General features: G+C 41.0%; 1 protein-coding gene across 1 annotated transcript; it reads right to left on the bottom strand.

Annotated features, from left to right (window-relative positions):
* Positions 1 to 1,832: 1,832 nt before the first annotated feature.
* On the bottom strand, positions 1,833 to 17,415 carry DUSP29 (dual specificity phosphatase 29). The gene is made up of 3 exons (XM_009817929.2): positions 17,231 to 17,415; positions 7,130 to 7,350; positions 1,833 to 2,080 (listed from the first exon to the last, which is right to left on the bottom strand). Exons 1-3 carry the CDS (start codon positions 17,413 to 17,415, stop codon positions 1,833 to 1,835), a joined length of 654 nt encoding a protein of 217 aa, XP_009816231.1.
* Between the last annotated feature and the right edge of the window lie 379 nt (positions 17,416 to 17,794).

Here is a 17,794-nt window from a genome sequence, read left to right as displayed (position 1 = left end):
CAAAAGCATTGCATTATGGGTGCCTGCAGCCTTGGCTACAGTTACTGTTCGGAGATGGATGATTTACTGGGCTTTGGGCCCCAAAAGGTAGTGAAGGAATAGGGAAGCCTTCACACTAGAGATGCTAAGCCTGTAAAGAGCTGTTAACATCTACAAGAAATGGTTTAAAGTTGTGCTCAACTCTGCTTAGTTTGTAGCATATACTCGCTGTTCTTAGTGGCACATTTCTGCCCTGTGTTCTTTTTTTTAAAGTATCCGAGACTTCTACAGTCCATACTGCACTGAAGTTACAAAATCGTTGTCAGCTGGTAAAGACCAAGATAACTCTCCTGTGCTGTTGGTGGCTAGGTTGTTCCTCTCGGGCATTGAGGTGGTAAATAGCTCTTACCTGATATGTTGAATTAGGCAAAATTCCAGTAGGGAGAGTGATGACTTGACCTTTTTGCAGATGCAAAAAAGGTAAACGTGGCTTAATTGTGATCCTCCTCTACAGTATATTTTAAGACTATCAAATACTGCTGATGTGACAAAATTCTCATTGTGTCAAAACACAGTTACTGATAATTTGTATCAAATAGAGTAAATTAAGTAAGTTTAGGCAGAAAAGTAGATCTAGTGTCCCCATTTGTGTATTTGGACTACTTCTGTCAACAAATAAGATTATTACCGACTGTATTGGAGCACAATAATGTATTAAGGTGACTAAAGCTGAGATAGAAGGAAACATTGGGCAGTGGTAAATAGAAACAGTGATGTCTGGAAGCACAGCAGCAGCTTTCTCCTGGTTAGTCAGGTCACTGTGAGATATTTTTTAAAGGTTTCACCTGTGTCTCTTGCCTTTTTAATCAAAACTAAAATCTCATTAAAACTGGTTATAATCCATGATTATTTAGGGGGTTATTAGGGCTGCACAAGTTCAGTGTTGAACTTCCTCTTAGCAATGTAAAGGACATCCTATTTTTCTTGTTTATTGTTCTAGCTGTTAGTTTTTCCAAGTCACAACACATAATTTTCTTAGCCTGTTTTTTTTTTTTATGGACTAGTAAATGGACTTGGATCTAGTAAATGGACTTGGATACTGTATGTATAGGACCTTTTAAAACTCAGGCAGTTGAAGCATTTAGGAAAAACAAGTTAAAACTGAAACTGTGCTAAAATGTCATGTGTATGTATCTCCTTGAATTGTTGTCTGTTGTATCTGCTTATGCATTTGATCTTCTCAAGGGTCTTGCTTTGTTTCTAGTTTGCATGGTCTGCTACAGAGTCCATTGTGAAGACTGGGTAGGTGATCCTCATCTGGAGGCTCTCGAAATGCTGTGCTGCCCTAGATTATTACTGTGAAAGAAGAAATGGAGATGCCAGAAACAGCACAAAAAAGCAAACTCCTGCAAAATCCTTCAGGACTCTGGGACTAAGCAATTCATCTGTGCTGCTACCATCTCCGGTATTTTTCCTGGAACATTTCTTCAGGAATGCCTAGCTCCGCTCTTTTAAAGGCCGTGTGCTTGGGTTAGGATCAGGATTTTCAGGGTAGTCAGCTAGAAGAGGGTTTTCTTTTAAGTTGTGCCTGCTTTTGTGCTGTAAAAGCTTTTTTTACAGAGGGTAAAACTTACTTGTTGATGTCGCAAAGAATTCTGGTAAGGCTGGAACATTCTAAGAAGATGGGTTTTAAATTTGGCTTCCCTTTTTTCTCATCTTGACAGCATTTGAAATTACTTTGTTTTTTCTTCCAAATAACAAATGATCCTTGTGACTGTGTAATTAACTACACCTTCCGCTCCCCTCCTTCTATGGAGTTTCTTTCCAGTAGCACAACCCTGCCAGAAACGATACTAGATCATGGTGCTGTTCTCGTCATCATCAGATGGTAGGCTGTTTTTGGTGTTCCTCCTCTGCAGCGCCAACGCTATGTCCAGTTCTCTCAGCTGCTTCAAGAAGCCCCGGTTTGGCAGGATGCATCGGTGTCTTGATACTTGCTCAATGGCATCCACCACTGTCATGTTCTTGTAAATCATCAGGTAAGCCAAGACCAATGTGGCTGACCGGCTGCGACCCATAGCACAGTGAACCAAAACCTTGTCTGTGGAAACAAAGATAGATGATGCAGAGGTCACACTGGGTAATTTCTTTTTTTGACAGGGAAGGTTTCTGTAGTGCCTCTGCTCTGGTGGTTAGACTACCCTTACCAGCACTTTTGTAAGGCCCATCTTTTTACAGGTGGGGAAGCTGAGGCTGTAAATCTTACTGTAGTAACTGAACACCATCTACATTGGAGATTACCCATTTAATCCTAAACCAGGTATCTCTGAATTTATTTGTGAACAAAGGTTGCAAAGAAGGCCTGGGGGCTGCAGCCTTGCATTAAGTAACATAGGAAGCTCTGCTGCAGCCTAATCTTGCATGTCTCAAAAGCAGTGTGTGTGTAATTCTGTGTTAGGGCATAATGACTAAAGCACAAGCATGTAGGGGAGAGTTTGGTATGCTGTCAAACCATCTTCCATGAGGATAAATGGGGTGCACAGAGGTGCCTTTCTCAGTTGTACCAGCTAGGCACAAAAGCTAACTGAATTTGATTTATTTTTTGTTGTTCTGACAATAGTGTCCTTCAAGATTTAGATTGCATCACTTCATGCCCAAATATTTCATTTGTAAAATATAGCTAACAAGGCTTTTTAAGGCTCAGTGATATTTTTGAGGGCAGAGGATAAGAAGAGCCATAGTAGGCATATAACCAGGGGATAGAAAGAAACCACCTCTTAAACTGTAGAAAAGCTTCTTTAGAAATCTCTGGCTAGTCGCCCTTACCCTATCATTTTGAATGAAAGTAACGTTTCCCTACCACTACCACCTCTCTATTTTATATGATCATCTCCTTGCAGTAGTGGCGTGTCTTGTATACAGTGAATGCAGAGTGTCTGCTAATAATTCTCATCTCTAAATAAATTTGCCTCAAGATTTAGTTTCGTGACATTGCTTGGTTTAACTTCAGACTTCCAGAGGCAGAAAGTCCTTGGCTTCAGGTACTAGCAAGGATGTAAGCCAAAGTGGCACCTTCCCCATTTGCTGCGTCTGGGGGAGGTGGAGGAAAAGAACAGTAAGTGGGTTCAGGTCTGATTGACAGGTTTTGAAACACTTCCAAAGATTTCAAAAAATTATTCAAAGCCCTTAAAGGGGTCTCACAAAAGGTTGAACTGCTGAAGGAAGTAGATTTGGAGCACTGTCTCTAACACCCTGCTAAGCTGAATTGCCCCCGGAAAAAAAAAATCCTATCAGGGCCAATAATAATTTATTTCTGTTAGCTATGCCTAGTGAGAAGTGTTGGGTGCAAAGCCTTGACTCCTGCCGATTAACTCCTTTGCTTCCAGGCACAATAGGATGTCTTGGCACAAGTAGCATTGCTGTATAATATCAAGAACTGCCAACACTAGAGGATTAATGGTTATAGTCTGCATCCTAATCCCAGCAGATAGTCTTAGAGGCATCTTGGCAAAATTCCAGTCTCTCTGATAACTAAAAGTGCCTCTTCCTGTTCTGGAAAATGATAATCCCTTCTATTACTGCTGCAAATATTTGAAATGGATGAAAACTCTCATTTGTTCAGCCCTTCATGCTTCACTTTAGTTTCCCACTTTGTAAATGGGTTGCTGTTGATGTGATAAAAGAAGTGATAGGACAAGGAAGGCTTTGTTTTGTGTGGGTGGCAAATGTAGGGGATCTAGGAGAAAATATACAGTTCTATATTGTATTAACAAAGGCAAAAAATGACCGTACAATTTTCTGAAATGCCTTCTGATTGTAGGAAAATGAAGCCTGTTCTTTCTTGTGTGTGAATATTCAAGATCTGACTGCCTGTTATAGCAAAACGCAGGGCCCCGTCCCTTCTGTACTAGTTTGTAGTCTCTTCAGTTCTGACATAAGGACCAATCTGAACCCTCTTTCCCCCAAAGGGAGTCTGCTTTTGCAGTCTTTGATTCTGACCACTTATATCCTTCAAGGTGTGGCTGAATATAAAATACCAGTGCACAGAGCCAGAGGTCTGCTGAGTGGTGACAGGTCCCTGAACTATTTTGGCCACTTGACTTGGGCTTGTGTTTCTTGAAAATCTGTCTAGACGCAGCACTCCCTTTCCAGAGTCAGATGAAGTGATGAATGTTGAGGTGTCTTTGGTCAAAGGCCTTGGGTCTTTGTATCTGTCTCATGTTTCTTCTCACATTGCTTTTATCATCTCAGTCTTCAGTATATTTTTTCTCATGACATCTTCACATGAAAAGAAAATTATATTCCCCTGTGCTTTACATTCTGAGGAACTAAGACACCAAGGGAATGAGTACTAAATCTGTAGCACAGAAGGGAACTTAAAAACTGCTTAAAATAATGTCTGCCTTTCAGGTTAATCAGGCCTCGCTGGTATAAACTTTAAGCTGTCCTAGGGTCTGAATTGCATGTTTTGGGAAATCTTTATGCACACTTGAATGATAGCACGCATAATTGTGAACAGTTTGCCCTTGCCTCTAAAATTTACTCTTATAACTGAGCTGTTTTCACTGTTCTTAAGTCCATCTGCCCATGCTTAAAGTCTGCAAATACTGCTCTGATCAGGGAGTTTCTTTACCATCACAAAGATTTTGAAGGTTAAGTCAGAATTACTGCGTTAGGACTGTGTTTTGACAGCATCCAAATTGCCAAGCTTTCTGGCCTGTTGCAGAAAGAGAGAGGCTTCTTCATTTGCCTGACAACTTGTTTCAACAACTGATTATCGAGCAGCTTCCCAGCGAACAGCATTGTATGGAGACATTAGTTCAATGAATTTGATCACTTGGCTCGCTGAAGGTCGCACCTCAAACAATGTGATACAGCCAAAGCAAATTCATTAACACATACATTCTGGTCACAAAAGTCAAAACTACTTTTTCCCCTTTTTCCTCTCTTGCATTTGCTCAATTCTAATGCCAAGTAGCAAATGAGTTACTGATCAGAAGTATTTAGCACCATATACTGAAGTCCCATGTTACTGCCACTAGAGATACATACTTGGTTACTTACTATAAAATCCTGTTTAGGAATCTGGATGCTATTTGTCAGGAAGATGCACGCCAATAGTCCTTTCATTAAGGCACTTGAAATACATAGCACCTTTCTACACTAGATGGGTATTCACAAATAACGCATTTATGTTGTTGAGGAGGGCACTAGTTACTTGTCTCTAGTCTTTTCTCCTGTAAGTGTAAGAGACATCAGTCTAGTCTAGTTTCTGGAGTCATTCTGTTGTTCTGTAAATTTGTGTTGGAAAGCTATTGTCATGCATTCAACCTCATACTCTTCGTGGGCCATGCATATGTGCCTTTATGCATATCTTTGGCTGGGATAGGAGATGTAAGTTTAGTGTTCTTTTCCCTCATGAGAAAGTTAAGAGCTTGCTCTTTTTCTTCATGAGTGTAACAGTAATTCTTCGTTTTATTGGTCTTCATCAGAAAAGATCCTAGCTATCTTGTTTAAAAAACACGTAAATGTAGCAGGCAGTGCACAGCTACAGAAATTATTGCAGTTGCTAGTACCTACTTAAGTGCAGATTTTTTTTGTTTGTTTATTTCATAGTTCATCCAGTCATTCTTTGGTCTTGTTTCAGTGCTGGACTGGTGCTTGATACTGTCTCAGAACTTCCTGGGCTTTGTTGTGGTTATGAAACAAAAAGATTGATACTCCACCCTCCCCCCCATCCTTCCCTGCCTCAGTATTTATTGGGATGCAAGTTTTTTGTCTAGCCTTTGCTGCTTCCCTTGCACTTGTTTCTTTACCTCCATGCAGTAGACAAAGGTGTTACAAGAACAGGAGGGTGATGGAAGTGAGGAAGTCTGCATTTCTTATTTCAGCTACTCCAGTCTGATACTGACCTCTGGCCTCCAGCCACAGCTAGACACAGGTGCATGTTAGTTATTCACTCATTCCCAAAGGCAGTGCTTCAGACATACTTTTTTGAAATGCCGGGTACCTTTCTTCACAAGCAAGTAAGCTCCTGAAGCAGTTTCTCCTGCTATTAGGGCTTTGATTTTTTAAAACTGAACTGCTTTCAAGACTTTCCCCTGAACAAGGGAAGGGACTGTTGCTGTAGACTGTACTTGCTGAAAGGATACAATTGTAAAGACCTGGCTGGCTATTGGGGGCAAGCCAGGTATTAGCTGGCTACAGCTGAGCTAAAGAGCCAAGAACAGAATCTGACACGAGGCTAGACACTTGATATGTGACCCTCTGATATTAAGGTCTTTGTAGGTCAGCAGAAAAGTCTTAAGTTTCTCAGCTGGTTTCTGGTAAAACACCCTGTAGAGATTTTAAAAAAAAAAAAAAAAAAAAGCATGGGGGGGGAAGGAGTAAGAGTAATATTGAAAGCCAATGTGAGGCCTAGGCTGTAGCACTTCACATCAGTGTAAAGTTCTGATAGAACACTGCTAGAGGTCAGCAAATAATGAATTGTAGTAATCAAGCTGAGAAATTACAAAGGCTTTAATGAAATGTTTCTAGATCTCTGCTGTCAGAGTTGTTTCGGTCCCCTGCCGCTTGGAAGATGGCAGAGAGATAAATCTGTTGTAGCTTGGGGTAGATCTGATGGCCAGGTAGGAAGGTGGTTTTTATATTTGTAGAGTGAATCTAATGCTGCAGAGCATGAAGCTGTGGAGTAACAGCCTGCAATCTCTGCAGAGCCCTCGTGTTCCATTCCCACCACTATGCAACCAATATTCATTAAACCTTTCTTAACAGGGAATAGTTGGAGGAAGAGACAGCTAATTCATGGAACTTATGCATTGTCTGATTGTCTCTGATGTGTTTATGAAGGAGTCAAAACAACAACAAAAAACCTCTATCAGACAGGAGACCTTAATGCAAGCTGTCATGTGGACTTTTATCAAAGTGCTTGGTAAGGGGCTCTTGGTTTGGTAGGAGCTCTGCAGTGAGAAAGGTCCTAGTTACATCACTACCTTCTTTTAAACTAGTTCCCTGCTACTAGTTTTATATTCTCTATTAAACTGTATTGGACTTGTTTCATTCCCACAAAGTTGGATGCCGTGGAACTAGGCTTATAATCAGATGGAGTAAATACTGTACTGTTTTTAACCATTTTCAGCACCCTCCTTACTTCTTTCATCCTGAAGCGCATTATCAATGAATTTAGAAGCGGAATAAAAGAACTGGCTGAGCTTGAAAGTGGGGAGATCGTCTGCTTCCACTCCATGGTACTCCACAGTCATGTCGTGGTAATATTCTGGTCCTGTGTCCACATTCCGCTGACCATGGGCTGCATTGAGGATGTGGGTGAAGCCTGCCTTCTGAAGGCTGTAGCGATCTAACGCAGTTTTCCTGTTAAAACAAGAGCTGGCATGTAAGTGAAGAAGCTTCTTATCCAGCAAGCCAGGAGGGAAAAAAAAAAAAATCTCTGATTTGCTATGTTCTAAATGTTAATGAAACTGATAATGCTTTAAAAATGCATCATTTACCATTGTAAAGATCTTAAGATACTGTCATTCAGAGTGAATGATCCTTCTGGAGTTCATAACTATCTCTCCCAGGTCCTTTGAGTACCTTAAAAATGAACTTATTTTCCTGGCACCTTTGTAATAGAGGCAGTACTGGCTTCTATCCATCTTGTACAAGAAGAAACTTGAGATGCAGAAAGAAATAGAATTAATTATTTGAAGTCATAAAAGCAAAGCAGTGGCAGAACTTGAAATAGGACCCGTGAATGCTGCTTTTTCCTTCTGCCCCATCAGTTGGTATTGCAGAACTAATAAAAGAGTCAGTGATATGTGAGCAGTAAGATCATTTGGGCTTCAAAAAGAAGCTCTTCATCCCTAAAATAAGTTACTGAGTTTTTCTCCATTTCTATTTTAAAAATAAAAATAATTTTAAAAATCACCCTTCTGTGGTCACAACTGCCTATCAGGTTTTCTTTTACTGTCATGTTTGGTTAAACCAGAGGTCTAAAGCAGAAAGAACTACGTATGGAAATGGGATATTAGCCTTCAGTGAAAGCTGAAAGTCATATTTAGCCCAATATTCTAATATATTCTTGTCCTCTTTTCCCTTGGACAAGTGAAGTCAGATAGGAGAGGAAATCCTAGATTTTTATGTGCCCAATACCCACTCCTAAGTGCTTGCCAGCGGACTGAAATTCCTTAAAAAGTGCAGAGTTTGTGGCCATGTAAAAACTTTTTTGTTCCATTACAGAAAGCTTTTAAAGTTGGAAAGTTTTGTTCTGGAAAAGCTGTCAAGTTTCATTATTGCCTAGGAAGACTACTGAACTTCTTGCAAAAAATGGCATAGGCTTTATTCTGTTAATATATTTTCACATAACTACTGCTGCCATAAATGAATTAGTGCATGATGTGAAACAGCTTTTTCCAACCAAAAATACCTCTCTCCATGAATGTTTCCTGAATATTTCAATGTGTAAATGCAGCTGCTGTCATACAGGATGTTGTGGTGGGCTACGTGTTGTGTTTCATAATTCTGGTCGTGACAGCTCAGAACGGCTTGAAGTTGACTCTACCTTCCCAGCCTCTGTCAAAGTCAAAATCCCCCTTTAAGCAGTCAAGAACCTAGTGATTAGAGCATTTAACTGAGATATGGACACTGAAGGTCTTGCCTATGCTCTTTCTGATTTAAATTACGCTCATGGTAATTGGCTGTTCCGAGTAGACCTTTCTCCCTGCAGGAAATTCCTTTCTGGTCAGGAATGATAATGTCTTGACCCTGCTGGCATTTTTGCTGTGGAATGATGTTGTAAGTCCCCTATGCGATGATTTAAAAAATAAATAAAAACTCCAGTTAGTGTGGTGATGTCTGCCTAAGCTCAGTAGACTCTGGAGGACAAAGAAGCAGCAGGATTTTGCTGCTAGTGCTGGGACTTGTTACCTTCACCTCAGGTTAAATAATGCTCACTCCTTCCGTTTGTATTCTTGTTGCAGTCATTGACTAGAAAGATGTTTCTCTTTTTTTCCTTCCTTTTAGAAGACTCATGCCTTAGGATTCTCTTCACATGGATATGCTCTATACACTTTGCCAGCAAAGGCACTTCAGTTCTGGACTATAAGGATGGCCAGTACTTAAACAGATTAAATGTCCTGGCCAAAGAGTAAAGGTGCAGTGAATATACTGCTCTTAATTTTGATATGCCTGAGGTGACCTACAGATTCTGCTTTCAAATTAAGTCTGTTTTGTTTTGCCTCCCTGATGCTAGGATAGAGAAAACACATTTTCCATTCACCAGACTTAGCCCAAATGTATCCAACAAACCATGGAAGACTGATGGTTTCAGGTCAGAGATCTGTGCTCACCTAGAACCCCTGCAAGTGGAGACTTACATGCTGAATAGCAAGTAGCACTGCAGTGTAGTTAGGGTCAGTGGAAAAGCAAAGTTTTTGATGGACAGTAGATACTACCAAAGTTTGGTTTCTGCAGGCACTGCTCAGGCTAATAAATAGCATTTGAATTAAATTATTAAGTTGTTCCAAGCAAGGACAATGTCAAACAATAGGTCGCATGACAATCATTAACATTTGATACTTACATTCATCTGAAATCCAATTTTCCTGTTTCCTTGATTAGGTTCTCGGGAGATTGCCTTTTGACACAGTGGGTGCATCTAATGCATTTGTTTCTGAGAGTTGCACTTAGTCTTGTCCTGTGTCTTAGGATCTCATTTTTAAGTGTTCAGTGGCCCCAATCTTTCAATAGGCATTCAGAAAGAAGGGATACTGTCTTTCACTAACTGCATAATCAGTCGGCTCAGTCTGGCCAAGCTCCTGGGAACTTCCCCCTCCACCTCCCAGTCTTGCCTGTAGCTGCATACTGTGAATTTGGGGCCCAGAATGGAATTAATCCTCCTCCTTTTTATTTAATCAATTAAAGACAAGGCAGTTAAGTGGTCATTTTGCATCACAATTTGCATTAGCATTGTCTGGCCCTTGGCCTGTTGGAATTTGGGAATATGCACATTGTTACTCTGTTAGCTCACTGTGTTTCCCATGGCTTGGGCTGGAAAGGGAGTGAGAAGCAGCAATGAATCAACCTTGAATGCTGTTGCAAAAAGCCCATCATAAATGCTCAGATGTAACTAAATCATCTTCTGTGAAATCTCTTATTTTTCAAGTAAATTATAAATGTACCAAGGAAATGCCTAGAGGGTTATCTACTCCACTGTTTTTGGCACTGAAGAATTTGTGCTATTTTCCTCAATGCTTGGAATAGGCTGATTTTAAAATGTTACCTGCTTTTTAATTACACTTGATATGTAAACTGATTCAGCAGTATCCTTTTGGACTGAATGTAACCTTGCCCAGTATGATCTTTTTCTTTATAATATGGATGCACATTTTCTTCTTTCTACTGACATTGCTAATCTAGAAAAATTAATGCTTAGTGTTGAGCACTCAAATTTGTTAAGATCTCCACATTTTCACTGGAATAGATACTCAAACTGTGCTGTGTGTAGGTTGTGTAGAACCTGTTATTTGAAGCAAGAACTAAAATATTAGCCTTGGCTAAGTGGAGCATGGTCAGTGTGGGTCCTGTGGGTATGTGGCTTGTGATCTGCATCTAATACATAATGTTGTGTAGAGATCTGAGGAAACAGTTACTGTGCAATACAAAGTAGGGTTCACTGGACTGCAAGAGGTGCCTGCCTTGGGCTTTAGAATCTGCATCTTCTGAAGAAAGCTGAAGTAACACATAGTCTTTTTCAAGAGCAAGAGTGCTTGGTTTCAAACTTGATATGGAGGTCAGGAAGCACTTAAGCCCTTTCTCTCCATCCCCCCAGTCTTGCACTTGATAATTATGTTTTCATAAAAGGTATCTCTACTGTTCTTTCAAAAACTTTCCTCATTTTTTTTCTTGTAAAGCCTTTCCCCAAAAGCTAGGCAGACTGCCCAGTTGGACCACCACTTGCCACAATGATCCCGGTTTGTCTGCTTTTTCACTCCCATCAGCTGTCTTTTTACCTTGCCCATTGATCATAAATTCTATTGGGCAGGGATGGCCTGTGCTGAGATTGTCATAATACAGGCAGTTAAACTTGAGGTCATGCTGGGTCTGCAGCATGTTGATTGCCAGTTAATAGAGAGCAAGAAACAGGCTGTTAAGCCCTCATACAGGGGGATCCATATGCTTGTAAATGGAAACGTTACTGTGCCCCTTGACGTGTTTGCTTGGACTGGCTTTCGCCATCAGTGAACTCCAGCTTTGTATGAAGGACTGGCTTGTTTTCCAACCTCAGCTGAATCTGTGGTGTAGATGTTGTGGAAGCATCCCTCATTATCTGTTTACTTTAATCAGAGCCCAATTCTTGCTGTTTCATCATGCATGATACTCCTGGTTACGTCCCAAGGGGGGAAAGCTTTTGGTCTTCCTTGCAGTTTTTACCATTCCTGAGGTATCAGTATTTTAGATGAAAGGAGGGAATAAATCAAGCATAAATATCTGCAAATAGCCAATTGGTTGAGGTGACTAATAGCATAGGATCATTTAGGGGTACATGAATCGTATACCTTACTGGAGGATTTATAACTCTATTTCTAACTCACTTTCAGCTAGAAATGGCACAGATTTTTTTTCCCTTCCAATTGGCTCACTACCAGAGTTTAATAGTCAAGCTAACAATAGTCCTCTTTTTCTGTCTTTGGGTGCTGCTGTTTCCCAATAAATTGCAATTAATTATTTATTAATTATTTTTGTGGTTGAATTTTAAGTAGCCATTGTAAAGAAGAGTTTGCTACAAATGCCAGTGTAGGTGAAGCCATAAGCATTTGACTACTCTTGCAATTGTTTTCATTTTGTGTATCTCCACCATCTGTGCTATTAGCACTTGATTTCCTTTTACACAGTGCAACTGTGGTCTCCAGTGTCTGCCTTGAAAGTGTTCCTATGCAGAGAAGGTGAAGTGTGGCACTGGGAGATAACAGTGAAAATTTCAGTATAATTCAGTTTAATAAGAGATGAACTGGGCAGATTGGTCCCATGTAAAAACTCATCAGCTCTTCAATTCAGAGCACATAAACATATGCTAAAAGTTAAGCATACCCAAAAGTCCTTCTCTCTATAGCAAAGCATGTTAAGCAAGCAAAAGCTCAGTGCTTTGCTGAATCAGACCCTGCATTTACTGTAGGACAGATGGACTCATAAACATGTTTTTAAAGTTCTGAGGCAAGGGGGAGTACTTTGATATGGGAATGCCACTTAAATGGTGAAAATTGGAGATAAAATCACTTTCACGTAGGATATATTGATAATAACAGACTATCACCAAGAGGGAGAACTGACCTAAACAAAAATGTCATCTATTTTCCAATGGTTCCCAAAAGACTATTTATATCTCTTGGGTTGTGCAAGGACAAGTAAAGGGCTTGTCCAAGACTAACTATGCCTGCTGTCTGTTTGAAAGCTAAGTTTCATAGGATTAAAAGCAAGCGTTGTAGCCAACTCTGCCTTTTTCTGGAAGCAGCAATGTTTAGTTAGAACGTGAAAGAAAACTCTTCCTTTCAAGTTGCTGTCTCCAGTGTACCAAATCCCTTCTCTCTCTTTTCAAAAATACTGTCATAATGACCTCTAGTCCCAGCTGCTTTCATCAGGAAGATGCCCAAACCAATGGAGTTGGAAGAGAGGGGGAAAAAACAATTTGCAGGCACTGCAGCCTGCTCCTCCACATCAAGTATTGAGTATATTAAAAGCAGCTAACAAAGGAAAGAGAAGGCGGCTCATGATGAAAACCCAAGTGCATCTGAAGGAAGTAATCCTCTGAAACACCTCGTGAGGCTGTGGACAGAGCAGCTTCCTCCATAGGTAAGTCAGTACCTTATAGCTAGTACTGGTCATCCAGACGACTGGTATGCTTAGAAGCTCTAAGTAGAGCCAAGTCTCTTAAGCTTCATGTGAAGGTTGAGCAATGCAAACATGTTTCAGTATAGATTGTTAAAGCCACAGATTGACATGACCCAGATTGACAAAACAGAAGGAAATCTGAGGCAATGTGTTACTAGAAGAGGAATTGTCTCTCTCAAACTTTCCCATTTTCTTAAACTCTGAAGGAAAGCTTGATGCAGGATGATAATGTACCAGATGGTCAGTGTCAGAAAGAAGCTTCCTGAATATAGGCAATACTGACACTTTCTTAAAATCTGGCAGTTCTCCCTCCTGAGGAGAGATGTTGAGAATTTCCAATAATACTGACCCAATTTCCTTTGGTAGCTCCAGCACTGAGGGAAAATAGAGATAGTGTAGCGTTGTATCCCCTTTTCCTTCTGAGGTGTTGCTCCATTTCTGTGGATACCTCCTGTTCAGTGTGAATTAAAAGAATTTTTAGGTACCACTGAAAATACTGAACAGGATCTTCATAATATGTGGTAGAAAAAGATTTAGTAGTCCATTTTCCTCTAGTCCAAAATGGTGGATGTTGTTGTTGTAGATGATACAACCTAGATACAGGAAATACCTCTCTGCTTTCTATACAGTAAAGGCATCAAACACATGTGGTGTAGTCAGTCAGTTACTGGTCTTGACCAGTCACTCACCAAGTGTTAGAAATCACCTACAGACAGAGACGTTGTTGTGTGGGGACATGTTACTTGCCTTGGAAACCGTTGCTGCTTTAAGAGGTTTATGGTCCAGCATTACAGATCTGATTTTCTGGATTGTTAAACTGCTGTTACAATTGGCAGATTCTCACACTAACAGAGTTGAAACTATGTCCTCAAGAGTGTTGTTATAATCTAAATCTGCATACACTCCTATTTTTGTATGATTAATACTGATGTAGATCCTAGGAATTCATAATGCTAAGCAGTGGGAGGTAACTATTTGCTACCCTAAGTAAGTCCCATCTGTTTTCTTCTAGATCAGTATAAACTGTCTTTCTACTTAGTCACTTGGAAAAAGCCATACTGTATTGTTTTTCTGGAGAAGGTGAAGAGGAGAGAATGAGTTTTAGTTAAGGATATATTTAAAGTTTAGTTATATATTTTAATTATCATACACTCTAGTATGTAGGTTTGAGTTACTTATGTGTCATCTTGAAACTTATGTGTGTTAGTTCACAAGACCATAAGCCCTGGGGCTCTACTGGACAAACACAGACCATAGCTTTCTTGAAGTGCAAGCTCAGTTGAGCTGTATATCCAGAAAAATATTTTTCATATTTAACCTGTAAGGAATTAGAGTCCAGAAGACTTCTTTTCCTCTGGGAGTAGTTTGAGAACATAGAAAGACCTGAAACTGTGATCAGGCCTTAAATCCTAATGAGAGCTAGAGGATGGTTAAGAGGAAAACAAAATCTTGGGAGGCCTTTGTCTTCAGCTAAAATATTCTTTGAAATTCAGAAATGTGGAACCATGAACATCATCTTGGGTAATAAGGCAATCGCTGAAGAGCCACAAGAAGAAACTACAAGCTACGTAACTGGCAGAGGTTTTCCATGTGATTGTGGTGAGCCAAGCAGGTTGGCCAGTAAAACTGCCCATGCAAGCAACCTGGTGACCAGTGTTAGAAAGGAGCAAGACAAAGCTGCTTTCTATCCCTTTAGAAGGCTCCTGGATGTGATGAGTATACATGCAAGGACTAATCCTGGTAGCAGATGAATCAAAATCTTGGCAAAGCATGTTTTATTCCTATCACTGGGCTGTCTCCTACAAGTTCCAGTGTCTGGTCTTTAAAAGTCCTTGGAACTTGCTGGAGGAAAATTTCAATTGGAGCTGAACACAGCATGTTATATTTTGAGGCTTTGATTATTCTGGGCCTGACAGGCTCATGGAGATTTCATTGCCTCTGGGCAACATCTGCAGCAAAGCCTTGTAACAAAAGGATTGAGTGGCCTCACAGGGCTCCTTGATAGCCTGTATTGCATTAGAAAAAAGATGTGGTTACGTAGTCAGGGTAATTAATTAGCATTTCCATAAGCAGTCACAAGTCCTGTTAACCTTGTAAATGCAGGAGGCAGGAATGAAGCACAGATGTGAAGGCTCTGAGGATAAACCCTGCATGTGTGTGTTCACTTGATTTTGTTGATGAGCTCCACTAAATTCTTTCAAGATCAACCTTAATTTAGCATGGGTAAGGATGCAAATACACCCAACATCTGTTCATGTCTCCATGGCAGCTCTTTGGCGACCAGTGCTACAGCAAGATCTTAAAATAAAACAATACAAAAAACCCTGCCACACTGAAAGGGGAAGCTGTTGGTCAGAAGTAAGATGTGGAGCTGGCCAAGCAAAGATACAGAGGTCCCTGGACTTTGCCTGTGTCAAATCAAATTTTAGTTCTGGTAATGAAAGCTGCATCTTGCCTGCAGACCAGTTCTCGTCTCAGATTTTCTGATGCTGGATGTCAAGTTTGCCCTTATCCGGCTGACAATAGTCACTCTCTTGCAGGGAGTCTCATTTTCTGATGAAGTCTTACTTCTGTTCACCCTCTGCCCTGTGCTCCCCACTTCTTTTTCCTTCTCAGTTGGCTTTGTCATTCTTTTGCCCCAGTCATGTGGGAGACTTGTTTCCCCTTGAAGCACCATTGCTTTTCCTCCTGACTTAAGACCCGTCCCCTGCAGAAACAAAAAACTGCCCAGCATAAGTGGGTGTAGCTCTAACTATCTCTCAGGAAGCTTGTTTTTCTCTTCCTCTGGTTAGTTTGTACAGAGTGCAGGTGTGTATTGTATTGAGAGTCACACCTCCTGGCATTTGTTAAATACGAGGTGTAACAAGTCACTGCTACAGGAACGATTACATGAGAATGAGTGGCTGGTGTCCTGGGCTTAGAGACTGACTGTCCAAAGACCTGTTGTCTTGCTAGATCGCTTTGCTCAGAGGGCAGAGCTGTAGCTTCATCACAGACATAAAAGGGAAATTATTCTAATGGCTTAATTCAGAATAATTCTGCTGGTGAATTTGAACGAGGAGGTAGGAAATAAATGCTGGAAGAGATGGTTCTTTACACTGAATCTTGAGTTAGAAATATCTAACAAGAGGGGCAGGGTAGGATGGGGAGAGGACAACTCAACCCCCTTTTCCTTCTTGCTAAGTCATTTGGCCAGGCCCATGGCTTTTTTTTTTTTCTGTCTCTAAAAGTGGGAGCCCCAGCTTGGTTAAAGCCCAGAATGCTTGTGTGTCTTTCTGTTGCCTCTGGTGCCACAGAAGTAATTGGTCAATGATATTAGGAGTCTTGTAACTTTCAAGGCTGTATATCTTTCCTCTTTTATAAGCTGGCAACAGATGAATTTTAGGACCTTTTAAAAAAATTATTGAGAACTTTGGAGCCAGTGGGGCTCCTGCTTGTGCCTTACAGTGATGATGTAAAAGAAATATCATGTTAGAGCAGGGCGTAGAGGAAAATGGGAAGGGGACCAATAATGCCTAAGGGGTAAGAAAAGCTCCTTTGCTCTGCTTAGGGTTTGGGTTGGGGGATTTTCTGATGGCATGTCTCCCTGCTGCAGCAGTCATCTCTGCTTGCCAGAATGGGCTGTTTCTAGCTTAGTCCTGTGCTCAGCAGAGGTAAGTCTGTTTTGTTGGTTTGGTTTTTTCCCCAAATCACACTTGGTCTGATCAGTGAGACACATCTCTACAGCTTTTGCTTTCCACAGGGTTCTATTTGTTTTAATCTCTTGAGCAATTTGGAAATGCAGAGTACTCCATGTACACAAGCACAGGCTTGGAAATGCAGAAATACAACTGCAGGTTGAGCTGTCTCTTCAGTCACTTTTCAAGAATTACATTTTAGGCTTAAACAAACCTAAGCCATGGTCCTACGCATCTAGGCCACGCTCTTCTGTCAGTGTAACTGTGGCAGGACTTTGTCAGAGATAAATGACAAACTACTCCTTGAAATGAGATATTTAAAAATAGATCGTGACTAGCTTCAACCTCTGCAGCCTATGCTGGTGCCACAACTGCTCCTACAGTCTTTAACGGTAGAACCCGCTGCGCTTACCCAGTGCTTTCTTGAAGTAGCAGCAACCAACACTGCGTGCCTATATCTGTAAGGGCCATGGCAGGCTCCGATTGCTCTGTTGAACTCTGGCATCTGTCAGTAGCTCATCAAATCACATCATCACCGCTAAATACTAGCGAATGGGTAGGAGGAGGAAAGAAACACCCTGCTCTGTTGGTGAGCTGTACTTGGTACAGCTTAGTCATCTCCTATGTAGAAGAGATGTACTATGTACGCTTACTCATCTGCTATGTAGAGGTACTATGTACACACTTACTCATCTCCTATGTAAAGGTTGGGCCAAACTTCATTGACATGAGTGTACTTCGGACATCCTTTCCAGAAGAGTCGCTCCAATTCAAATGCACCTGGGGTACAGTAATCCTCATCAGGATCTACTTTGATTGCTGTGTATGCATTTTTCCTCCCAGCGTTCAAACCTGCTGATGACATCTTGTCCATGGAGTAGAGTGCTCAGGATGTGCAAGAAACTGGAATGCAACCAAAACAGAATGTTAAGCACAAAGCAAGTGAGTTCTGCTCCGGTTGTGGGACACCGGGAGCAGCACTGACCAGGTGTGATTGGACATGGTGTGAGATGGATGTACCTGCTCTGTGCCAGACACAGATTCGCACCTGCATTTCCACTTCCCTGGAATTAGGCGAGAAACACTTTGTTGGACGAGCTTACCAGCAACAGGAACAAAAGCCAAAGGTTTGTGATCACAGAAGTTCGGTCTCCACTGGGAATTTGTTTCCTAGAAAATCCACTGGTAAGAATTTGGTAGGTCTAGCAGCCTGATCCAAGGGATCTAGAGAACCTAGGGGAACTGGATGGGGG

This window comes from Gavia stellata, chromosome 9, assembly GCF_030936135.1.
Source record: "Gavia stellata isolate bGavSte3 chromosome 9, bGavSte3.hap2, whole genome shotgun sequence".
NCBI classification, from domain to species: domain Eukaryota; kingdom Metazoa; phylum Chordata; class Aves; order Gaviiformes; family Gaviidae; genus Gavia; species Gavia stellata.
This window is presented reverse-complemented; position numbering and strand designations above follow the sequence as displayed.

Bases quoted from the DNA above. Each gene is read 5' to 3' on its own strand.
- DUSP29 (XM_009817929.2), bottom strand. From the start codon at position 17,415: ATGGACAAGATGTCATCAGCAGGTTTGAACGCTGGGAGGAAAAATGCA. The intron at 7,351-17,230 runs GTAAGTGTGTAC...TTGTTTTAACAG, and splicing joins AACCTTTACATAGGAGATGA to GAAAACTGCGTTAGATCGCT. The intron at 2,081-7,129 runs GTAAGGAGGGTG...TTGTTTCCACAG, and splicing joins TGCGCTTCAGGATGAAAGAA to ACAAGGTTTTGGTTCACTGT.